This window comes from Varanus komodoensis, unplaced genomic scaffold, assembly GCF_004798865.1.
Source record: "Varanus komodoensis strain SLA01 unplaced genomic scaffold, ASM479886v1 scaffold32, whole genome shotgun sequence".
In the NCBI taxonomy this organism is placed as follows: Eukaryota; Metazoa; Chordata; class Lepidosauria; order Squamata; family Varanidae; genus Varanus; species Varanus komodoensis.
Window position 1 is genome coordinate 19,392,833 of NW_025335798.1, and position 27,134 is coordinate 19,419,966.

The window sequence follows — 27,134 nt, forward strand, 5'->3', positions numbered from 1 at the left end:
GCTTTTTTCACACTTGCTTCCATTGTGAACCCTATCATCATCATCATCATCATCATCATCATCATCATCATCAATAATAATTATTTTATTTCTATACTGCCCCATAACTAAAGCTTGCTGGCCAGTTTACAAAAGTGCATAAAACATACGCCATCAGATATCATTGGAGCATCAGTAAGTGTATTTTTATTTGTACCCTTTAACTGTATGTTAACACTATAGCATAGGACCACATGCCAGGAGTCTGACCAATGGCACAGAGCCCAAGGATGAATGGATCTCTGGTTTGTGTGTGTTTGTTTAATTCTGTCTGTGTTTTACATTCCATTCCATATCTAACATGTTGATTTTTATTTACTCTCCATATATAGTTTCAGTAATTTACAAATGACAGCACAGTTACATATTAATTGTACTCACAAACCTTCTACCTCAGTTAATGCATCTTTAAGTTGACTTCTTGGCTATCTAACTTCCTTCTCCCCTCTTCTTATTTGTGCATCTCTAAACCAGTCTTTCCCAACATTTTGAACTTAGATTTCCAACAGCCGAGACAGTATGTGTAATGATAAGGAATAATAATAGTGCTGGGAATTACTATCTCAAACATCTGGAGGGTGTCAGATTAGGAATAGTTGCTCTAAACAGATTAAGTTTTCAGTTGATACCTAATTGTATTTTTTTTAAAGTGTTGTTTAACACTGCTGGAATCTGCATAAGGTTTTATGTTGAAAAAATTCAAAATAACATTAAAAATACTGGTGAAGGAACGTTAGACAGTAAATAAGTCCAGTTCAGAAAAACTATCAGGCAAATAGCACAGTGACAGTAACATGAACAAACTGATTCTAAATTTAAATCAAGGCCAAAACGGTAATGCCTATTTTTGCTTGGCTATTTGCCTCCTGTGAAATGGAATGGCAGTGGATTTCTAGATACTATGGGGGAATTGGAAAACTTGGCATGTTTTTCATGGTGATTGATTTATGATGATAGATATAGGAATGCACAGAAATTCTTGTATTTCTTTTCCTGGTAGCAGGGTGGTGTTTACTACCACTTGGAGAAACAGTGGAACTACAATAAGCAGCAGCTTAGGAACACTTCTCATTGTGACTGGTACAATGGGAATAAAGTAGCATCATTTCTGGGGGTATTTTTTATTTAAAATAAAAAAAGATGGCTGCTCTAATTACCCAATGGTGTCATTCACACAGGGCCATTTTTACTAAAGAAAGCTGCTGGACTATTGCTTGTTGCAGTTGTGTTCTGTCTCCATGCAGTGCAAGCCCCCACCCCCTGGTAAAAGAAATACTGGGATTATCCATCACCTCACATCTATGATGGGAAGTCAGAAAAATCCTCAGGGACCATTTCTCTCCTCCCCATCAGAAAAGATTGAAAGAGGTCTGAGCCAAATACTAGCACTAATTGTTTTATTTCCCTGTCTTAGTTCAGCTGTGTTGAACATATAAATATAACAAAAAACTTATGTTTGTTTAGCATTGCCCTTGAGCATTATGAGAAGTCCACTTACATCCTAATAGCCTTACCACAGCATTGTAAAGCAGTCCAGTATAGATCCTTTTTTATTATTGATGAGGCTGAGGCTCTGAGAACAACATTTTTGCCAGGGCCTCTTAATAAACCCTAGGATAAAATGATATTGAACTGTGCACTTCAGTATCATTTTATCCCATTCACCCTCCCAAAAATATTGCTGTATTCCCTTGAAAAGTCTATTGAGCCATTTGCATGCATGTCACTGATCCAGTTACCCTTTTTCTGGGTGTACTGCTATAGATCTTGGCTGGTCCAGTCCCTGAGAAATGACAACGTATCGAAAAGAGCCATTGAGCCTGGAAACCTCAATAAAGTTGAAGCCATGATCTGTCCAATATATATTACCTAGAAAAAAAAAATAAAACAATCAGTTATGGATTCATGAGCTACTCTTATGTTTATGCTGACTAATTATTAGTAATAGATAATCAATAGTTATACAGTATGCTATTTGTAATTGCCAAATGATAATTGAATGTATTTGATTTAAATTAATAATGCTATTTAAGGTAAAAATATAACTACAAGGAGGTAACAAGCATCTTCTATTTTTAAGTCAACTTTTCTCCTACTGAAAGGATTCCATTACATTTTCTTCCTAAGGACACAATCCTGTGCCTTCTGCACTTGATGCAATACCTTGCAATGCACATTTTCTTTAAAGATCTAGATAAAGTGCTGGGGATGGAAAGGAAAAGACACTAGACTACTGAAAGGAATCAGTGTTAATTATCAACCTGAGTTCCTCTCCTTCATGCCCCAGCTCACCCTCTTTTCCTCCTTTGAAGCCTAATTGCAACTTCAGGGGCTCTGTGAAGAGAATGGAACAGGGGGGCCTGAAGAGTTCTAGCTGCAAGATCATACAATTTCAGAGCTGGAAGTCTGATTAATCCTACGGCATCCCAGGTGATTTAGGAAAGTCATAAGGCTGTGCCCTAAATCAACCACACAGACAGTGTCAGAATGAAAACAAAAGCAGCCGAGAAACACTACCTAATGCAGAGCAAACTGAAATATGCACACAGCACATTTCTACTATTGCTACATGTAGGGGAAAACTGTCACAAACAATATAATTTATAAATGCACACACACCTTATGTATATACAACAAATGCAAGTTCTTAAAAAAATTAAAATAAAGAATTTGTGATACCAGCTATCCAGTCCACTGCAATTCCTTCTACTCTTCCCAAACCATTTGTAACGATGTCCTCCTTCCATGTCTGGTCCCTTTTAGCTCTGCTTATTTTGTTGAATCCCATGTCTGTCCAGTAGATTGTGTCATTTCCTATAAAATACACATTAAAAAAAGTAATTGGAAAATGTATAAATACTATAAACTCATAATCTGTAGTTAGCTATATAACTTATATAAAGCAATCCTAGTAGACCCGATGTAGTAATAATACATGTATCTGTCTGGTCCAACATATAAAAGGTTCACTTTTTTAAAGCACATGTTTGTTCTGTCCTATTTCTACATTGTTTGCATTTGCTGACGTCTCAATAAACCTTATGCACATCTTTATACACACCTTGCTTAATATGTTCATTTTTATATAGTAAGTGACTATCCCCCACTTAGTGTCCAACAGCACTTTCCACTTAGGGAATCACAGAATCATCAAATACTAGAATCGGAAGGGACCAAGAAGATCAGGTCCAATCCTATTTTCAGTGCTGGACTAGAGAAGAGATGCTGGCCTTTCTCTCTGTGCCAACCTTTCAAGTACTTGTAGAGTGCTACCATATCCTTCCTCAGTCTTCTCTTCTCCAGGTTAAATATGCCCAATTCTTTCAGTCTTTCTTCATAGGTCTTTGTTGCTAATCATCCTTCATGCTGCCTCTGACCTCTTTCCAGTCAGTCTACATCTTCTTTAAACTGTGGTGTCCAGAAATGGGCACAGTATTCCAGAGGATGCCTAACCAGTGCTGAGTAGAAGGAAACTAGTCATACCTGCATTAATTCCACCCAAAATAGCATTTGCCGTTTTTGCAGCTACATCACAATGTTGATTCATATTCAACTTCTATCTACAGCAATTCTAAGATCCTTCCCACTTGAAGTATTGTCGAGTCAAGTATCTCTTATCCTGTAATGAAGTACCTGGTTTCTTTTACCTGGGTGCAGAACTTGGCACTTGTTCCTATTGAATTTTATTTGGTCGTTTTCAATCCAGTGCTTCAACTATCAAGATCACCTTGAATCTTATTTTGTCTTACAGGGTACTAGCTATGCCACCCAGTGTTGTGTAATCTGCAAATATTATAATCATTCCCTGCACTTCCTCATCCAAACCATTTATGAAAATGGTGAAGAGCACTGGGCTAGGACTGTACCCTGTGATATCCCATGTAAATCTAAGGAACTAAGAAAAACTGGACAGAATTTCAAAACAGTGGTGGAAATTGCACAGACATGATGGCTTGAGCAGCTACTTCTAGGGAAATTGCTTCTTGTTGCAGCATTTCTTTTAATTTCCTTTCTTCTTCCATATTTTTGTCAAGCGAATAAAGAATTTTAGGCTACCCATCAGGTTTTGTTTTGGGTGGGGGGAATGAATCAGAAGATGCATTTGGAAGACATACAATTTCAGTGAAATGCAACAAAACAGAAGTAGTGTTGTCATTGATGACAGTCTCAGGAAGAACTTCTGGAAAGAAAAAGGATCCTTAATTGGATAATTCTTGTTTAAAAGCATAAAGCATTCTGCAGAACTTTCATTAACTTTGTCTACAGTTGCAAGGAACTTAAGACAATTAGTTTACATGTATATACTGCAAATGGAAAATGATGTTTTATTATAAATACACCATGCTAAAATATGTGAAAATAATTGTTTGTTTATTCACCTGCATGAAAATCTATACCCACAGCAAATGAAGTCCCTGATATAGGCATTAATGCATCTGTCTTATCATTCGCATCAAGAGAAACGCCTCTGATTCCTTCATGGACAGAATACATGAGGAATGACTCTATACCTAAAGAAAACAAACCAATATATTTAAAATAATAAAATTTGCCACAAATACCATAAATTATGAAATAAGTCATATATTTTTGGCAACAGATAAAATCTCAGACGATTGCGAGACATTTTAGAATCATAGAATAGTAGAGTTGGAAGGGGTCATGAAGGCCATCGGGTCCCACTCAGATGGCTGTGCAGTTTCTTTTTGAATGTCTCTAGTGTGGGAGAGCTCACCACCTCCCTGGGCAGCTGGTTCCACGGTCGTATTGCTCTGACAGCAAGGAAACTTTTCCTGATGTCCAGCCTGAAACTGACTTGTCACAATTTGAATTATTCTGTGTCCTACACTCTGGCATCAGCAAGACGAGATCTTGACCTTCCTCTTTGTGACAGCCTTTGAGGTACTTATAGAGGGATATCATGTTCCCCCTCAGTCCTCTTCTTAAGGCTGAACATGCCCTATTCTCTAGGTCTCTCCTCATAGGACAGTGATTCTAAACCCTGGATCATTTTTGTTGCCCTTCTTATCTTGTGGTAGGCCAGGGTATGGCAGCTAATTGCTTTAGTTACTGAAGGTGTTTTGCAAGTTTACATTTGCTTGGTAATATTTTAAGTACTTTTTTTCAAATTTTTAAATTATTTTTAAAAAGGTACAAATATAAAAAACATATAATAAAGAAAAAACACAAAAAATACAAAATTATACACATACATACATAATCACACTTAGTGTACCCTTCCACTGGGACCTCAGCTGCCAAATATTTTTTTTCTTTCATTTTTTTGCTCTTTCAGAAATACCCCCTTCCATTCAAAATTGCAATACATCCATTGGAGGTTTAGTACCCTCCCCTTTTATTAATACATGCTGACTAAACAAATCCCATATATTGGTAAAATCATTACCCTTAATCAATCCTTTTTTCATCTTTATCTTACATGTCAACTTGTCATTAACCACAATGGTACAAAGATTTCAAACATCTTTGTACCACTGGAGATTTTAAGTTTTAAAACCACTATCTCTGAAACTAAAAGAACAAGCTTTTAGTTCTCAGATGTTTAGGTCAGAATTAGCACAAAACAATCTATTCATTAATTTTATAAACCACATAATTAGGAAGGAGGTCTGGCTCTATATGTAGTAAAACCATGCAGAAAATAGTCTGTCAAAGAAACAGAGTAACAAAGTTCATTTTCTCTTCCTAATAAGCAGTAGATTCCCTATGAAATTACTCCTTTGGATTTTATTTATTTATTTCCCTTAGCATTTTTAAAAATGGAGAAATACCTGTACATGACATACGATTTTTCCAGAGGATATAGCCTACTGTACACAAGCATGTGCGGGTTGATTCTGAGGTTGGTAAGCAAAGTTGGGAACATCCTCCATTATTGAGCTGACATGTGTTGGTACCTACCATACATAGCAAAACAATGACATGGTAAAAAAATGGTAGAAAATGTTTCTGTATAATACTATCATTTAAGTTCTTATCTCAGCCATTTCAGAATTTCTGTTCACAATAAAAGCTTCTCTACACTAGTACTGAGGAGAAAAATTGTTCTATTATATTCAGAGTACCTTGAATATCACATTTCTTGACTCTGGAATTTTCACTTTGTCCTGGAAAGCTGGTTAAGCAAACATGAAGGATCAGCCAAGGCAGATGAGTTATCATTTACCCTTCTTCACACTGAATCATCATGAGCATCTCTCTGGTAAACAAGCAATGAGGATTCCAGAATTTGCAAATATGCCTCTCACTGCTGATTCACTACCCAAATTAAGCTCTCCAAACTAAATTTGGAATTGGCCAACACAGAGCCCCAGTGGGTAAAAGGATCAATTTGACAAAGAAGTGCCATTACCAGTAAATCCACTGGTAATGATGAACCAGACTGGAACCCACAGCTAGTGTCCGCTTATAGCACCTGCTACAGCCTCCTTCCCCTAAACAGCTTTCCACATTAAACTCTTCCTCACTGTTCTTTTAGAAATAATCAACCCCGTACCAGGAGAGGCTATACTATAGTATACCTCTACTTTGAATGAGTTGACAAGCTCATGTGATTTTGGAGATATGATGGGGCAAGGTGATTAGAGACCAGCGAACTTAGAAAACATCTCTGCCTCATATACAAAACCACTTACTCCTATATATGTCCTTATGCAGGATGCTACTATGGTGTGGTTCAATTATTGTTTTAAAAAAAGTGTGGTGGAGAGGCCATTTACTAAAGTATGGAATTGCATAAAACAGCCAGCACATATAGTCGCAGTCTTAGATGTGCTGTTTTGAGTGTGGACAGAATTAGTCACATACATAGTTGGGAAAATGATGTATACTATTAACATTTAAAATACACCTGTTAGGGTACCAAAAGACTTCAGCAGTTTCTACATTGCTAGAATAATTTTGTTTGCATTACTTTGAAGATGTACTACTCATGGAACTAGAAGAACAATAAGTCCATTATCTGAAGATAGTCTGGGGATGTTTGCCTGTAAAGGTAGCATTTAGGCCATGATGTGCCTCTGCTGTTCCCAATGAACACTCCTGTCCTTGGGAGGGTATCACTGTTGTACCCTCACAGTTGTATTCACTGTGCTGAGCCTCAGGATAGTTGATGGGTACAATGTCCTACCCATTTAAATTCTCCTGTAGTGCAAACACCAGTTTCAGCAGTGTGAAGGGACCAAAATGAGGGTTTATCAGTAAAGTTAAAATTAAATGAATTACAATACCTATATACCAGAAGTTACACCATTTACTTTTTGCACTTAGAGATGCTGTTTCTGATGAAATTAAAATAGTAATCCTATGTACCTTAGACATCCTATAGCAGAGTAGAAAGAGTGTAGAGGTTAATCATCCTTGTCAATCTTTCTGCTGTGCATTGGTTGAATGTGAGCTTCTGAGTTTGAGGGTTTAAACTTTTCATTGGATGATCCCCTATCCTAACAGTTGGTTATTGAGTAAGCTAATTTATCTTACTGGGCCTCACAGTAGTGAGAAGGAAGAAAAATTGTGGCATCAAACTTTCCATGACCTGAGGGAGCCAAATAATGTCGTCATGATTGACAGCTACCCTCTTCCATATGTAGACTCCCCCACCCCCATAACTTCAGGGAGCAAGGATGTTTTCTACTCTTGAATTACAGCGTTCTTACAATCAACTGCACTGCACACAGTTGAAAGAGATCTTTCAGCATGTAATACAAATGCCTGATTATTCCCTTTCAAACATCTAGTGCTTTTCAAAAGATGGCATCAATAATTTTTAAGAAGAAGGTCCAATGTTATCTGAAAATTATTGTGTTTAAGAATACTCCTGAGGAATATGAAAGCAACTTAAAGTTGGTGTTATGCTGCAGTAATGCAGCAGGTTTAATGCTTAATTTGGATGAATGCAAAATTATACCATCTGAATCTTTTCATTCTGAAACATACAATTTTACCACAGGAAATGAAAACTGACCCTGATTGTAAAATGGAAACACACCTTTTCCAATGATGTGAAATCTTTTCATACCTTTTTGGGCCTTGTCTCTTCATATTGCAAAGTGAGTTGTTGCTAATATTACTATTATTATAGTTTTTTTATACCATCCCATACTCACTAGGCAGTTTATCCTGCTAACTACGCATCTATTCTTGAGGGCCTTTGCGAACTGTTTGGAGAAAGATCAAGTTTGAGTAGGACAACAGCTGCACAAGCTAGTTTTGAGAATGTGAAGGTGCTGATTTTTAATAGTTCTGCACTTAATCCCATATTAACTGTGTAACTGTGACAATGAATGCTTCTGCTTATGAATGGAAGCAGTATTTATGCAGTTCTTTGATAAGGTTGAAAGGACTGTTGAATTTGCATCAAGGACACAATGAAGTGGAGAGAAAATATTCAGTTATTGAAAAAGACATGTGCTTTTGTATAATCTATATAACCTTTTGTATAAGTGGAGAGCATGTCTATAGGTCCATGTATTTATATGTGTACCTCTTATAGGCTTTTGACAACACTGTTAGCGACAAAGGAAGGGAGACAAGTAGGAAATTTTATTTACTGCTTGATGGTCAGTAAAAATACTTTCCATACGAAATGGTGTAGAGACTAGGGATTCAAACTGTTACACAATAGTGTCTCTCCTGCCTTAATCATTATCTGAAAATTCATTGGAAAATTAAAAAGTTGCTATAACTAATGCGCTTATGCAAAAGCAGTTCCTGGCTGCATGTTTAATATGCCCAATCTAACTAAAATTATGGGAATTTTTGACAGGCAGATTGCCCAAAAATGTGAAAAAATGTTAGCCTGTTTGCTGTCTTATTTTACAATAGATGATGAACATTCTTTGAAAGATTTTTATGTATTATGGGAGCACATCAGTTACTTGTATAACAGGAACTGCATTTTAAATTTATACATTTTGCATGTCATACCTAACAAGGAATTGCTAGAACCTAAGCTAGAACTGAGAAATCAGAATTGGTGGCCAAGGATAGACTCCAAAATAGAAGCAGCTACAAAATCAAGTAATATTGGTCAGTTACATAGAAAGACAGTAGTATCATATGTATCACCATTACTGCCACTTGCACTCCCAGATGTAGGGAAACAAAGGTGCAACTGACATCACAGGATATTTTCATGCTGGTCCAATTGATTGTCATTATGTGATTACCTTAACTGATCATTACAGTAAATGGTCCAAAGGTGCTTTCACATCCAAATGGTGTCAACAACAGTTATTTCCTTTCTTTAACTGCTTTTAGTAGAGAAAGAAATTCAAAATAACTTATTCTGGACAATGGTGCTCAGTTTACCCCAGGAAAATATGAAACCTTTCTAACAATATTATTCATCAGAGATCATATATTGTTAGGCTAATTGTGAGATCAAAAGGTTTGACACAGACCTTTGCAAGAAGCAATGAATGGAAATGAGTCCTGAAATAAGAAAGTACAAAAGCAAGACTGTTGCTTAACATCAAGAATGGGAAAAGCATGACTACAGAATAATTGCTGCTTTCCTGTCAGTAATAAAGAAACTGAAATTCTGAAAGATTTTCCATAGCTTGGCTCAGTCATCAACTCAAATGGAGACTGCTGCCAAGAAATTAGAGGGCGACTCAGACTTGGAAGGGCAGCAATGAAGGGACTAGAATGGATAATCAAGTTTAAGGTTGTTTCAACAGAGACCAAGGCCAAGATCATGGCTCTGCGCCATGGCAGCTATGCCATGGAGTTCCGCAGGGGTCCATTTTGTCCCCTTTGCTTTTTAACATCTACATGAAACCGCTGGAGAGGTCATCAGGAGGTATGGGCTGCGGAATCATCAGTACGCTGATGATACCAAGCTCTATCTCTCTTTTTCAACTAACCCAGGTGAGGCAGTGGCTGTACTGAACCAGTGCCTGGCCGAGGTGATGGGCTGCATGAGGGCCAATAAACTGAAGCTCAATCCAGACAAGACGGAGGTCCTGTTGGTGGGCGGCTCGGACCTTGGGATGGGGGACTTGCGCCTTGTCCTAAATGGGGTTGCACTCCCTCTGAGGGACAGGGTTCGCAGCTTAGGAGTGCTCCTCAACCTGGAGCTGTCTCTGGAAGCCCAGGTGATGGCAGTGGCGAGGAGTGCCTTCCTTCAGCTTCGGCTGATCCATCAGCTGCGTCCCTTCCTAGAGAATGACTGCCTGGCAACAGTGACACACGCGCTGGTAACTTCCCAATTAGTTTTCTGTAATGTGCTCTACATGGGGTTGCCCTTGAAGATGGTCTGGATACTTCAATTGGTGCAGAATAGAGCTGCCAGGTTGCTGACGGGGACTGGGCGTTGTTCTCATATAACCCCAGTTCTCCATCAGCTCCACTGGCTCCCGATTGAAGTCTGGGCCCGATTCAAGGTGTTGGTTATGACCTATAAAGCCCTAAACGGCTTGGGACCTGGATACTTAAAGGAACGCTTGCTCCCATATATGCCCTCCCGCCCCTTGAGGTGAGCAGCACATGCCCTTCTCCGGGAACCATCTGTGAATGACATCAGGAGGGTGAGTACCCGGAGGAGGGCTTTCTTGGAGGTGGTGCCCCATTTATGGAATGCGCTCCCCAGAGAGGTCCGCCTGGCACCGTCGTTATTTGCTTTTTGGCGCCAGGCTAAGACCTTTTTATTTAAAACTTATTTTAATTGTTAATTTATTTATTTAACTAGGTTTTTTTTTTTTTTTTAGCTGAGAATGCACTGAGGTTTTATTGAGGTTTTATGGTACTGGGCGGTTTATTGTATTGGGGTTTTAATGTATGGTTGACTTTTTTGATGTTGTGAGCCGCCCTGAGGCTTATTGCGATGGGGTGGCATAGAAATGTTTTAAATAAATAAATAAATAAATAAATTTACCCTACTGCATTCCCAATCACTATGTGCGCATGTGAAATCTGAACAGTGACAAAAGCTGATAGAAATAAAATTGATGCATTTGAAACATGGTGCTAGAAGACTACCCTGGACCAACCGAAAGATGATCAATTGTGTCCTAGCCCCAAATACACCAGAACCTTTCTATGGAATCAAGAATGATATTGAGGCTGCCATACTTTCATGAGAATACAAGATTCACTGAAGCAGACAATAATGCTAGGGGAAGTCAAAAGCAGAGGAAGACCAAGATGGTTTGGTCATATAAAGGAAACCACAGCTTTGAGTTTCCAAGAGCTGAGCAGAGGTGTCAAGCAAGTTCTGGGTGCACTTGCCAGGAACTCTGACTTATGGTCACAACAAAGTGGATCAGAGACCAGGGAGCCAGGCCTAGGGAATCTGTTGAATTCCCACCTCCAGTACAAATCCCTCCACATTTCTATGGAGCAACATGGGATGCAATAACACAGAAACTATCTGGAGTTATTGCATGGAAGAAAGGTGCAAAATACATTGAATGGGGTGTTAAAGCATAGACCAGATATACCTTTGGAGTCTGATAAGAGGGAGACAGTGAAAGAAACCAAAGAAATGTAATGCATATACAGATTTATATCATGATGCTAAGGAACAGATATTTTAACTATCTTGAATTAGGAAATCTGAGTGAGAACAGAAACTCATATTCCCTTTTAGAGTTGTTGAATAGGACCTTATAAACTTTCTGAGGGATGGGTCTGGAATGCTTCTTAACTTACTCCAGCACACTGCAAAAGTGAAATGCTTCATATGTTACTCCAGTAGCCCTCTAAAAAGTGAGGTAAATACTCAGTTTGTGTTAGATAGCTTGCCTCTCCAACTTATGCTAGAGACTATGCCAGAAGCTGGCATTCATAAACCAGGAAATTCTTATTTGAATCAATCACCTCTTTGAAGTAAGAATTCTGTTATGTACTGCTAGGATGCGGGACTGAGGTTTTGTTTTGTTTTTTAAGAGAGTGGAAAATATGGTAATTTTGAAGCACTGTACCTGTAAGGGAGCTAGAAATGGAGTATATCCAGCTGAAAGTAGGAGGCAGCCTAAAAAAGGAAATAGCAACTAGCACTGAGGTATGTTTAGTTCTATGCATATTCCACTAATTTTGATTTGCATACTTTCAAATACCATGTTTTCTACTTTATTCTTCCTCTCCTATTAGATGCAATTAGAAGGAGCTTCAAATTTTTAACACCGTCTCTTTGGACTGCTTTCTTGCTAGAAATCAAAGTACCAAATTGCAATTAATTACGACAGGGTGTACATATTTAATTCAATGTTTTAATGCTTTAGTCTTAATTCCAGATTGAAGAGAGGCAGGGAAAATCATGGAGGTAACTGGGTGACACTTGGGTCAGTCACAGAATGTCAGCCCAAACCTACCCCCAAGGGTTATTGTTGTGAAGATAAGATGGAGAGGAGGGGACAATTAAGCAAGACAGTGTTAAGTTCCTGGAAAGGAAAAAAAAAAAGGGATATAAAAATGAATAAAATAGAAACAGAAACACAGAAACAGAGCGAGTCAGAAGGGACCTCCCGGGCCATCTAGTCTGACACCCAGCTCTAGCCGGCTCCGCTCACATGCCTACCATGTGCATGTCTAGCCTATCCTTGAACACCCTCACCAATGGGGCCTCAACCACCGCCAAAAAAAATTAAAACAAATAGTAGCAGCAATGCCAGCATAGCAAGGGACATAATCTATAGTTTTGAAAGCCACTCGATTTAAAAGTTTATATAATTCTGGACCTTCAATAGAGTGGCTCTGTCTTTTCCAACTTGCCCTGACCAAACCTAAGCAGTGGTATATACAATTATGTAACTCAGAGTGTTGCAGATCAGGTATAACAAAGTAAGTCAGAGCATAGTCAAGCCTTTATTCACTCTGAAGTAGGCATGCATATGATTGTATAAACATGCAATTTTGACATATATATTATATATAGTCTGTCTTCTAGATATGAATGCTGCAGTCCAGCAAAGAGTTTACTTAAGCCTGATAAATTTCAGCAAATTTCATATACAACCATGCACTAGGCTGCAGTGAAGGTGTTTGCTGTATACATTGCAAGACTTACCATGCAAAATGCAGCTTACCTTGTTGTGCTGCTCTGTCATATACTTTCATATGTACAATTCCTGAAGTTTTGTTTCTCAAGACTGTGGGATTCCTTCCATCTTTTTTATTGCAAGTGCCCAGCTGGCCTAAATTTTGATCTGCCCACCACAGCTTCCTATCTGTAAAAATAACATTGAACTATTTAAATAATGTATTGGCTGATAACCAATGATCATAAACATTCCAAATGCAAACATCACCCCTTCATTATGTACATCTATTATGCAACAAGTCTGAAAAAACACCATTGAAATCAGAATTGTCCCCACTCAACACCTGAATTCAAAACATGTATATGCACACAAATCAATTGGTATTATTTGGGAGGTAAGTATGAAAATAAGAAGCATATCATTAAGAAGTATATATTTTTAAGCATCATTAAGGACTGCAAGGGTTCCATAATACCTCATTCTCCTTCTATGCATTTAAGCCTGTTTAAAGAAGAAAATCAAACTAGTTCAGACAATATGGCAGAATAGTCAGCCTAAAATTAGAGTGGTTATGTCAAACCCAAAGTGTCTTTTGTAGCTTCGCAGTTCCCACTGGCAGCAGGAGCAATATGAAGTAGCACACCTATTCACTCACAACCACCCATGGTTGACATGATGAGTGAACCAGGAAAAAAAACCAGTCAATATTTTCTGAGGAAAACTGTCCATCCTCTTCACTATCAATCACAGAGGACAAGAACATCAGAATATTGCTGAAGATTCTACACAGTTATTTGATGAATTCCTGAATAATAATCAACAAATAGAAAATAGTCACAGATAGGATGTGGTTTTCCAGCTATTTTTCTCTACATAATGTTAACCAAGGACTTAGGATATAACCAGCTCTATTTTAACAACATTGGCTGATCACACGGTTCCTGAAAGCGTAAAGCACCAGAATGTTCAAACTGGAAACTCTGACAGTGAGACTCAGGCACCTTATTTTATCCACCACTGCAACAACCTGGAAGCAGAAGGAACTACTGCAGCAGCAGCACTTTAGCTGGCCAGAGAAGGCAACTGCAATATTCCTTTCAGTGTGAAGCACAAAATGGGCCTGGGAGTCTAATTATGCTAATGATTTCAGCCTATATCGTCAATCTGAAGGATGTACTTTTGAGGCACAAATAGAGGTCCTCACAATCTGTTGATTCACTTATGAATTGCCTGCTGCCTACCCACCCACTGCTCACTACTAGTGATTTTATTTTTTTCTTCCTGGAAATGTCACTTTGTAAAGTTGAAACTTTTAAAAACCTGGCATTGCAACTCTAATGTAACTGCCCAAGCTCCAGAAACTAAACACTGTATTACATACATGCACCACATAGGCTTACTTCATCATGCCAATCCATGATATTCCTACTCCTTCCCACCACCCACATAATACCGGATGCATATATTTTTACTCTGTGGATCATGTTCTCCTTTCAGAAATATCCGAAGGATTCTTTTGCCAGAACATCTTTTCCATTGATTTCTTGAGTCAAATCTCCATAGTTTAAGTTCAATAACTACCTCAGTTCTAAATCTTACTTGTAACGTCCAGGGGAGAGCTGGTAGAGGTATACAATTTCTGCACGGTGAGGAGAAAGTGGATAGAACGATGCTTTTTCCCATTCTAAAAACACTAGAATTTGAAACTCTGCATGAATCTGAATAGTGGGCGATTTGGGACAGATAAAAGTAATTCCTCACACAGCGTACAGTGAAATCTTGTGATACCCTACCACAAAATGTAGGATTCCCATCAGACTTGAACAGCTTTAAAACGTGATAAGACATATTCATGGATAAGGCTGTTATTGGCTATTAGTCATGAGGACTACATATTAGCACCAGGATCAGAGTCAGTATGCCTCTGTGTATCTGTTCCAGGGTAACTCAGGAGGGTACTTTTGCACTTACACCCTGCTTGCAGCTGTTTTTCCATTAGACTAGATGGACCATCAGTCTGATCCAGCATGGATGTTTTATGAGTGCTGCTGTAATCATGTCCTGCATATGGTTTCTAATGAGATGAAATGTGAGAAACAAGGAGCGATGACTTGGGCCTTGTGTGAAATAACACTAGCAGGTGACTGCTGTCTACCTTCTTTTTTCCTCTGTAAAATCCCAGTAATGCTATTCATATTCTAGCATGACCAAGGAACTGAATCCAAGTTAGAGTTGTGCACATGACACATAAGGAATATACACAAAGATCTGGCTAGGGCCTCTAGGAATAAGTTTAGGTTTAGCCCCAGTTCAAATTGGGTCATTCTTTTTCTCCCATATAATCAAAACCAGTATTCATTTCTGTGGAACAGAGTAACTAATACCACTATTTGTGTTAAGAGGAAGCCAAGGGGAAAATACCTCTATTTCTGTGCTAGTGGAGCTTTTGTTGAGAACAGGGGGGAAAAATCAAGGAAAGATTACAGATTCACTATGTGTACATAATACAGTGGTACCTTGGCTCACGAACGCCTCAGTTCACAACCAAATTGGGTCGCAAACAGAAATTTCTGAAAAATTTTGCCTCAGGTCGGGAACTCCTCATTGGGTAACGATCGCGATCATGCCCCCCACCCCCCAGCATGGCCACAATCATGGTTGGGCTCATGCAGGGACGACAGGCACGATCGCGGTCGTGTGGGGTGCGGGGAGATGGCCACACTCATGCTCAGGGTGGGGGGAGATGGCTGCAATCTTTGTTGTTCTTTGTCACTTTGCATCAATTGTTTGTGGTTAAAAAACAAATAGTTACAGAACAAATTAACCTTATTTACATTGAACCTTATGGGGAAATTTGACTTGGCTCACCACCAATTTGGGTCACAACCAGAGTCCTGGAATGGATTAAGTTCATGAGCCAAGGTACCACTGTACACAGTGATACACAGTAAGAAGTATTTTGCTTGTAAACACTAAACTCCACTTTCTTAAAATCAGACATTAGATGGAATCAGAGTTAGGTGGAAGAAGAAGGTAGGGGGAAGAGAATATATCCATTTTGCATGAACCTTATGAAATGCCAAAGTTTCTGATTTGTTTTCTTTGGAAAAAAAATCTCAGAAATATTGAACCTTAGGTTTATGATCCATTTGATAAGATAGGCCAGGTGCCACCAACTGTTTTAGGTTGAGGTACACATGGAATTTTGAAAGCATGCTATGGCTACTCTCACAAAGTGGCTGCTGGGGGCATGGATTGCAAAATGGCTGCTAAAACTGAGGGCACAGATTTACAAAATGACTGTCAAAATGACCCGTTTCCCAGAACACGAGTGAAACTAAAAGAAAAGGCACTAGGCCAAGAGCCCAAGTATAAGGCAGAGGTGGAGGGTTTGAGTTCCAAAACAGAAAACCACTCTTTTGACATTCATTTTTCTGCTCTGATATCCAATAATGTCCTTAATTTCCCCAAGAAATTAAGTACAGGGCAGAGGTGATATTTAATCCCAAACGCCAGATCACTGATTTGTTCCCACAAAGCACAAACAAAACAAAACACCCATTCATAACTCAAAGAAATGCACATACAAAACACCCACCCATACCACACCAAAATAAGAAACAAATGCACAATCACACAATCATTTATGCACACAAAATATGCAATGCACCCTTCATTGATCCCAACCTCCACTAGTTCCTAAGGACACTCTATCACACACTTTTCCTTCTTCTCAGTAAATGGTTGTGCCCTCAGCAACCAACCTTTTCTTCCCCGCTTAGAAGTATTCTAAGAGACTACAGAGTTCTCACACAGAACTTGCTTAGAAATCAAGGTTGTATTCAAGGCCAGCACTTCATTTGAAGTATGTCATTCTCTTGTTTAAAAAGTTCTCATTAAACTAAAGTACCTTTTATAAAATAAACATAAAATCAGATGCACACTGCCCAAAGACACCACATTGGAAATGCCAAGTGACTTTACTCATAAAGCAAATCTCATGAGTTATATAGTGAAGTGGCTAGAAGTGCCATGCAGGTACATCTGGGAACCCACCTCAAGACTGCAGTGGAGTAATCAGGAGGAAGTTATTGTGGTCCACAGGCAATCAAACAGGATTTCATTTGTGGAGGCTAACAAGATGCCTGATGGGGATGGGAGGACAGAGTAGGGAATGCAGAAACTATGCTACCAGGGGAACCACATAAACTTCGGACTACTACATTTGGTCAAAAATCTTCAGGCCATGGAAACAGTGCAGGCTTGTATGCCCATTTTGTGAACCCAGACAAGGTGTTTATTAGATTATTCTAGATTCTTATTATTATTATTTGGAAGGCCTCAGCAGTTATAGGCGGCCTATAAATACACGTATAAATGAAATAAATTATACTTGCTTAAGCAAACATTTTGATGTCCACATTATTATTTAGGTTATAGTAAAGCTCACTAAGTAGTTCTCTAACATGCCTAGGCTGTCCATGTAGAAACCCTGTGACTGAGACTTAAAAATTAATACAACAATCCATGCAACCAGAGCTATACTCACTGTGGTTAGGAGAATTTCTAAATAATGTTTAGGATTTTATCCATACCCTAGAAGTCAGAATCTATTGACACCCATCATACACTAGAAATATTCAAGTAGTTTCTATGCAATATGTAAAGAGAATTTTCAGAATACTGTTTGGCTAAGAGACTGAAAGGAAAATACAAAAGAATTTGCTTCAAATCAGGTCCTACACTGAAAGGGAATTCCCCTGTGCAAACTGAACGACATGTCTTCCATAGCCTAAGGAACATATAATGGAACATATAATGGTCATATTCTTTTGCCTATTATACTACTAATTAAGATAGTTGCTGTTTGCATAAATAGTAAATAGTCTCTAGACCACCTACCTCTCCTGCTAATTCCAATCATGTAATTAGACAATCCTGTTATTTCTGTTCTCAGATCACAGAATCATTTTTCACAACAGATATTAGAATTAGAAGACAATTCAGCACAGGGTAATCTCATCACTAGCCCTTAGAGTATTGGCCTCCTTTGCAGTCTCCTGCACCTATACAATTAAAAAAAATTCAAAATATCAAAACAGAATTCTCAAAAATAGCCACATGCTTTTATCTTGCTTTCAAGTGTGCACGGACAGTGGCTGAAATCCTTCACAGAGTAAGGCTGCTTAAATTCCACTGAAGCCCAACTGTGTGCAGGACTGGACCCAATGTCACTTTCCTTGTAGGAATTTTTTTAGTAAAAATAATAGTTTCAATAGGAAGTATAAAACCATTTAAATGGGCTTAGGCTCAGGAACTAAAAGTTTCAGTCACAAGGGCAAAGTAATTAATGTCACTGAAGAATCGCAAAGACTTGACATTTCAATGGGTGTAGTTTAGATAAAGAAATCAAACAGCCTAGTTATTCCATAGGAAAAAATTCTGTGCTCATTTGTACATAAGATTAAGTTCTAGAGCTAAAGAGTAATGTCTGGTTCTATTCAGTTAGAATAGAGAAAGCACAGCAGAACACAAGTTTCATCTATTCTGTTCTAAAAGCTAGATGTATGTTATCAGAAATCTGAAATGATGCGTTATTCATTTATGTTTAATCACTAACTTAATCATTTGAATATAGATTTTCACCTAAAGTTCATTACTTACATTATATTAATAAAAAGATATTACAAAAGAGATAATATCAGTGAAAAAAATTGCAAACTGTGCTATCAAAAGGTACAATACACTGAATATATTAAGTGCCATCCTATATTTCTTAAATGGTTAATTGTTTTGTTTGAGCTTATAAGAGTATTTTCCAGTAAATAATTATAACTTAGTTCTGTAACTGGTTTATAATGTGTAATCCAATAGGCATATGCATTTATTCTGAAGACTAATTAATATTAAAAAGTACAACATAATGAGAAACCAACATGTAAGGTGAATATTATTGCTATACCAGCATTCTATATTGTCCTTGGAGAGTTCAAACAGTACTCTGAATGCAAATTTTGATGGGCCATTAATTTTCATTAATGATGGTTTGAGTACTTAGTGAAGGCAACTATATACTGTTCTTGGAACTGGGCAAATTGCCTAGATATATTGCACATATTATGGTTAATGTGATTAAGAATATCATGGCAATTAGAAAACTGATGGCTTGGAAAATTTAGGTGTATACATTTAAAATTCCTTGCAGTGAATATTGCTTTTCATTATAATTGCATGCAAATCGACTTCTTTAATTGTTATTGCTTATGTGGATGGGTATTTGTTTTGAGAAAATAAGGGGGTTTTTTGCAAAAACCAAAATAATAATTTGTCGATTGAAATATCAGTTTAATAGACAATATAGCATTCTACTCCTACAAAATACATGATAATGCTTAAAATGCAAGCTACATATGCATCTGGCGATTAGAAAAGTAACTATATGCAGAGGAAAATATGGAAAAAGTAAAATACTTCACAGTATCTATCACTTGTTTCCCTAAGACACCTTAGTGCAGTAGCCACCATCTCACAAAAACACAGGTTATTAAATCCTAGTCATTCCTGTTTGTTTTTTGTTTGTTTATGTTAGTTACCTCCCACCTATTGGAATAAAAAAACTTTCTAAGATGAGTTACAGGTAAGATAAATATACATTAATAACACCACTGTAAAAATAAAGAAATAGAGGGGTGGGGAGCATGACAAGGGGCTGTCCCATGGAATGGTTTGCCTTCATGACCCTGTGATAGTTCTGGAACAAGGGCCCAGTGGCTTTCACTACTCAGCATCCCTCTCTTCTAGGGCATCCTAGGCCATGTACAAGGGAAACAGAAAGAACAGAGAGGAAATTGTTGGCTTTACCCAATATTCTTACAGCAAAAACCAGGGACTGCTTTAATTATGACTTCATCAACTCCAATATGTAACACAGTTTGGAACAGGATTATATTATATAGGAGTTTATAAAGTGATAAGAATACATTTTAGGAAGTGTGGTTACCATAACTGTATTAATAATTACAATACACATGTTGAGTATTATATTTTATCAATTATGTGAGTGCTTAGTTTGGTTTCCAGCTATTTTATTTTAAAACTAAGTAATTAAAGACAATTACTCATATTTATGCTAAAGAAGGGTGTCTGGAAAAAATGGTTTCTGTAAGTAATTCAGTGACAGAGACATTTAGAGTGTATATTTTAGGTAATGTAATGCTTCCCCCCTTTATTGACCTTTTTAGTAGCAAGTGAGATAACTTAAGCAGGATTGAAGAAAATCACTCCCAAAGAAACTTTGCCTGTTTTCATCTGCCCCTGCAGAACTTTATTGTGACCTGTACTGATTTTTGCTATACTTTAAGATTGCTGTCAGCCCACTCAGATGGGCCTTTGTTCAGATGTGGGTTTTCTGATCCGCATGATCATCAACTAAATTAAGACATTGTTCTAAGAACGAAGCTTATTCTTGGTGCTTCTTCTAGATTGTGATGTTCCTTGCTAAAGTGCACCTCAGTGTCTGAGGGGGGAAATGGGAGATTGAGAGAAAGAGAGATTTGATGGCACATGACACAAGACATGACATATTAACATGAAATGAGAAACTAGACTGCTATAAAAATTATTCATATTTTTGCATTTATTTGGCATCAATCTGTGTGTGTGTTCTCTCTGTGAGTGTGTGTGTTGCTTCTTTCTCTCTGCCTTCTTTCAAGCATGAATCATATAAAGGTGCATCTCATGTAGAATGGGGTTACATTAACATGGGCAGAAGGTGGTCTCTCAGGTAACCAGGTGCCAAGATTTAAGGCTTTATATATGAGCAACAAACAGCAAACAGGTAGCGAGACAAGATCCTTCAGGGCAAATTTAATGTCTTTCCAAAAGCACATCCCACTCAGCAATTTAACTGAAACATTAAAGCACCAGCTACAACCAGACCAGCTAGACTAATATTTTATTGTTTTAGTATTGTGTGATTGGTTAGTTTTATATTGATCAGAATTTTATTTTGGGGTCTGCTTAAGATTTTTAAAATTGTACACAGTGTATGTTTTTCTGAAATAAAATAATATATAAGAACATATACATTTTAAGTATATGAGCAATTCATGGCCCAGTCATAAGATTACTTGTATCAGCACACATGTGTAACCAGGATAAGGAATACTAATAGTTCATACAATAGTTACAGTGACTATGGATAATATTTACATGAGAATGACACAAAAGGAATTCTGCTAGATCAGTCCACAACACCTTCTAGTTCAGCATCTGTTACCCACAGTAGCCAAACAGACGGGAAATCCACAGGCAGGGCTCACAAAGGGAAAATCCATTGCTTCCTTGCAGCTGGAATTTACCAGCCTACTTCCTCTGAACTTGGAGGCTGAATATACCTGGGGTCAGTGGGCTAATAGCAATGTAAATGTAATGATAGCATTTTGGGTCCTAGGCCTGCAAGAATAATTTTGCATACGCTAAGACCTTTTTTTAACCAAATCACGCAAAATAAAGTATTACTTTTTATTAATTCCATCCTGCCTCAGATTATCTCAAATCCATAAACATTTGGAAGCTACAAGCAAATAACTACTCACATGCACACACAACACCCGAAAAGGCAACATTTGCAACAAATTTGACTGGTAACACTTTGAGAGAGTACTAATTGAAAAGCAATCCAAAGATGAATTTCTGCCCCCAATTAATTTCCTAATTCTCATACAGGTCCTGATAAAGCAGGCACCCCTTCAGTTAATTACCCAATTACCCAATTAATTTATCAGTATTTTCTCCCCAAATTAAAATTGAAATAAAGTAATGTGGTACACAATTCTATGAAAGGTGGAGTTCAAAATACTGGGTGATTGAATACTGGATGATTGGGAAGACAGAAAAGGGGACAAGGAAGGAGGTTGGGGAAGAAGGTGGAGAGAAAGGTGGAAGGAAAAAGGAACAGGAGCCTTGCGGGTAGGGATCAGACGGAGGGAATGGATGTAGCTAGATCTGGGCAACATGGAGGAGTAAGCTAGGGAGAAATGGGTGAGAGACAGCAGAGGGAGGAGATGGAAGCCAGGCCAGCCCTATCATTAGGCAAAGTGAGTCAACTGCCTCAGGCAGCATATCCTAAGGCATGACAGCAGCCCCAAGTCTTTTCCTCAAGCCTCCTCCCTCCCAAAAAACTGCCCTCCCTAGTGGAGAACAGACCTTTGTGCAGTCTAGAGCCTGTATTGATCCCTTAAACTGTCTGGGTGTCATAAGGAGTGATGGCAGATATGCACCTATCACTGGGATTGATGTAAGATTCACCCTGCAATCCAGTTAGCTTCTATATGTGGAATGGGGGGTGGGCACTATCTTGTTCTGTCTCGGGTAGCAAAATGACTTGAGGTGGCAAAATGTCTTGGGATGTAGCATCCTGGGAAAATAGATGCTGGGGCCAAGACCAATCAAGGCCTTGTGAAAGTAGTCCTAGCAATGTGCTTGCAAGTAGCCATTGACTGCAGTATCAGGTGGTGATACTGTGTAGAGAGTCAGTGTGGTCCGGGATTCAGGTGATTTGGGTTCTAGTCCCAGCCATAGAACCAACCGGAAAACTTTGGGCCAGTCAAGACTCTCAGCCCAACCTACCTCACAGGCTGTTGTTGTGAGGATAAGAATGGGAGCAGGAGGAGGAGAATGATGTAAGCCACCTAGAGTTCTTAAAAAAGGTAGGGTATAAATCTAATAGACAAATAAAATAAATATATTATCATCCAAGATAGTTTTTCAATTGCCCTTTAAAGTTGGTGGTCAACATCATATTTTATGGCAATACATTTTATAAATTGCATACAGTGTAAATAAATACTTATTTTTGATTGCCATGAATCTTTGCAATCAATTTCTACAAGGAAACCACAGATTCTAGTTGTATAGGGGAAAAAGAAAAACATTTTTCTATCTACTTTTTCCAAATATTATATAACTAAATAAACTTGAAACATGTGTTTCCTTATTTCTATATCAAAAAATACCCACACGTTCTTCCCTTTCCTCACATGAAAGGTATTTTAACATCCTGATCCTTTTGACCAAACTTTTCAACATTTATTTCAGCTCTAGAATATTTGTTTTGAAATGTGACCAACAGAACTTCATAGATTTGTATAAGGTTATTATGGTAATGTAAGTTTTCTTTTTTATCTGTTTCCTAATAATCCATAGCATTGAATTTGACTCTTTCTGAGATTCTTCATACAAAGTCACTCTACTGTGAACCCAAGATCTTTTCCTTATTTAGATATAAATCCAGTCCAGTTTGTTTAGGTGTGGACTAGGTTTGCTCTAAAGCCCATCTTGTTGCATTGAACCACGTTTGCCATTTTGTTAGACATTCAGATCATTTTGGAGTTCTTCACAGTCCACTTTGGTTTTCCTCACCCTGAATCATTTAGTGTCAATATAGACATGGCAGTTTCATTATGGATATGTATGTTTTTCAAAGCACCAGTCCAAATAGTGTTTCTTGGAGGACCTCACTTCCCACTTCACTCTATTGTCAGAACTGTCCAGTTATTCTTATAATCAGCTTCCTGCCCTCTAACCTGTTACTGTTAAATATGGCCTGACTACTCATCATATGACAATTAAGTTCATTCAGAAGTTTTTTTTGACAATTTAGTCAAAGATTTTCTTTGAACTTCCTGTCCTCCTCTAAAAAATATCTAATCTTCATAGCCAAAAATTTTGATTAGTTTCCTGCTTCAGATATATTTCAAGAATTATCTTTTATTAATTTTTGTAGCAATGTACTTCTGAATTCTTTCTAAAACAGATCTCCCTATGAATCATTACACCCTTCCAGACAGTGCTTGTTTCCATGTTTCTGTAGTAAAGGCAGAGTCAGTTCTACCATTTAGACACATCTCAGGTGTAGACACTGGAGAGCGCAAAGCAGGGGCAAGGTATTGGAACTCTACTTTTGCATCTTTACAGTCCCAGACAGTTTAAGCACAGCTTTTTGGGGAAATGTGGTGGAGAATATGAACATGGTAGCTACCTTAGCTGAAGTGGGCAATTTATTAATCTAATATGGTTTTATTTACTCTGAACAATTTCAGCTTTCTTGGATATTAATACAGAGCAAACTTTGGCAATCCTTCTGCCAGGATTATTTTTTAAAATAAAATTCTAGGGAATGAGGTTGGGGGCTTTTGGCCATTTTTTTTAAGACAAGAGAGCTATTTTTCATTCCTTCTTATCTATCATAGTTTGCCATGTTGACATTTATTAGATGCATGCAACAATCACATCAACACATATATACACATATTGTGGCAACACTGATTGCATCAAGAGTTAATTTTAGCTTTTTGAAAATAAACATTAAATAATTAAAACCTTACAAACTGTTTGACTACACAAAAATGATCACCTACGCAATGACCATTCTATTTTATTTCCTACAAATTTCTAAGAAAAGTGATGATATGAACTGTTTTCAATCAAATGCAGTACTTCATAATATTCTTGAAATAATGTATCTGAAAAAAATATGCTGAAGACTCTGGAGTCACGTGATCTTTGTCCTGTGATTCTAGACAGGCATTCGGTTATTTTATCAAATTGATTAATATTCCAATACTATTCCAGATACTATTCATGTGAAGGAGCAGGACATCAAGAAACACAACAAATGATCTTGCAGATTATAACAAGGGAGACCAGGACACAGGCATACCATTTTCAGTGACAGTGATGCTTGAGGCTGATATGGAGGGATGCCTCAAAAATAGGGATGTGGATACAAGTCCACCGAAGTTCTACAAATGGTGGGGCATTGAGGGAAAGGGTGAATCCCATTGCAAGATTGGATACATATGGACACAAACTGAAGATTAGGTTCAAGTTTGTGTTTGATATGAAATGTACAGACCAAGTAAACCCTGATTAAAAATAAATTGAAATGAACTTCTCATCTTTACCTATTTGTAAGCGCAGGGAAAATTGGGGAGGGGGGGGATGCATCACAAACTTCATTAGTAATGAGAAGAGAATATCCTTAATTCTGAATTGAAGTCCTGTAAAAGATTGCTCAAAACAAACTAAGGGTCACTTTTATGATAATTTGGTTACTATAAAGTAAAAGGGAGTGCTAGAATAGTCAAAGAGAAATTCAGAATTGTTTGGAATTAGTTATGCTTTCCTATTCCTTACTGACCACAGCCTGTGCACACTGACTTCCAGATGAGTCCCATTTAACTTAAGAGGAAGTGCTATGAGTAAGCAATGAACAGCATTTAGTCAAAAGGCTGAATTCAACTAGACCAGGTGTGGTAGGTGTGGCCATGAGGACTTAATTCAATTACAGGAAAGTTCTTGGGGATCATTCGTGTGGCAAGGCCTACCCCACAAAAAATAAAGAGGAGATGCATTTCACCCTTTTAGAAAGAGGGAAATGTACAAACTCCAGGAAACCACCAATACCCCACAACATAGAAAGAAAATTTCCACTGAGCATAACCCCCCCACACTTATGTCCATTACCATAATAGTGCCTAAAACAAGAGGGCATGTAATCATGAGAAATCAGCATTAAGAGTTCAGAGTGACTGTATCTCTAAATCACTGCAATGCCACAAAATGCAAAACCAGTATAAGTGACCAACTCTCACATATACCTTTGCAGTAATTCTAAATAAGAATCATGGATATTTCCAATTACTTTTAAAGCCAGCTAACAATGCCATTGTTTCTTGATATGATGAAGTATTTGAAGATGGCAGTATGGTTGCAGCATTCAGGAATATATACAGTAATATATCATGCAGTCATTCCTCAGGAAAAAGCTCTATTTCCGGCCCAGAAATTTAGTCTAAATACAATTAATTGTTTCTATCAAAAAGCACAGAAGTGTTTGCTTAAAAAAGAAACAGAGAGAGAGAGAGAGATGATAGCTTGACCCTCTTGTACCATACTAGCAGCTGTTGTATCAAATTAGGGCCTAAATATCTCAAATGAATAATCAGGCTGAATGACCCTATTCTCATTTCTGATCCTTTGAAGTGAAGTCTTGAGATGCCATAAAATAATCCTGTGACCTTCAGCTCACAAGCTGTGTACTCTATCATTGGATATCTTCCCCAGGAAATTACAATACATCAATGCCATAATTTATGTTGACTCTAGCAAAAGATCTGTGAGTTAACTGAATTCCATTTTAGCAGTTCTCCAAAACAGCTGCATAACTTCCTGTATTCAAAATATTTATGGAAATATATATAGCTCATGGCTTCAATATACTCTCAACATATGATAAGCAAGCCAAAATGTTTAAACCACCACCACCCCTCAGTGGAGTATTAGCCTCCTAGAGTACCAGCCTCACTATATTGTGAAAAACCTACCTTTCATTTTTTTAGCCTTCTGTATAATACATATGTAATGCATTAGAGCACTCTCCTGCCATTCAATAGCTTTTGCTTCTATGCCCATGTCCCTAAGATCTATTCCAGAGAGCTTTTCAGCCCCCCAGAGCAGATTTGGTGGGTGTGCAAACTGCTGCAGGGTGAAAAAGAAATTAAATCTGCTAGTGTTATTCATTACATTGGCGGATGAACACTGTCAGATAAAATCTTATGTAGGAATTAACATAGCTAACATAAGCCTAGATTTTTAGAACTTTTACTATTCTAAGGGAATCAAAATATCCACTAACATTTTGAACGATTTTTAGATGCTACAATCACATGGAAAGTGAGTTCAAATTAAAAACTCTCAAAATACTTCCTTTGGACAGACTTGAAAATTGTATCTCCTAGCACTTAAAAAGCATGTTTCATTTTGTATATATTTTCTGTCTCTGTTTAATTTAATCTGCATAATTTTAAAATAAGCAAGCATTCATTTAAGATTCATAGAGTTATGTATGACCCAAATGAGAAAAGAGAACTATGACCACTGGGTTGGAATAGGGGTCAAATGTTTCTAATTAGTTATTACCACAACAAAGTACTCACCATGGTCTCAAAGATTAGATTCAAAAGCAGATGGCATGCTACAGTTGCTGCCAGCTCTCTCACTGTTTTCTAGACCATTTGTCCACCATCC

General features: G+C 37.7%; 1 protein-coding gene across 1 annotated transcript in view; it reads right to left on the reverse strand.

Annotated features, from left to right (window-relative positions):
- LRP1B (LDL receptor related protein 1B) overlaps nucleotides 1–27,134 on the reverse strand; it is a 730,365-nt gene that overhangs the window by 224,783 nt on the left and 478,448 nt on the right. Inside the window, exons 33-37 of the mRNA XM_044438491.1 lie at nucleotides 13,089–13,229; nucleotides 5,832–5,957; nucleotides 4,419–4,550; nucleotides 2,719–2,853; nucleotides 1,779–1,908 (exon numbers count right to left, since the gene is read on the reverse strand). Coding sequence (XP_044294426.1) covers nucleotides 1,779–1,908; nucleotides 2,719–2,853; nucleotides 4,419–4,550; nucleotides 5,832–5,957; nucleotides 13,089–13,229 — 664 coding nt within the window. The remainder of the gene's footprint in view (nucleotides 1–1,778; nucleotides 1,909–2,718; nucleotides 2,854–4,418; nucleotides 4,551–5,831; nucleotides 5,958–13,088; nucleotides 13,230–27,134) is intronic.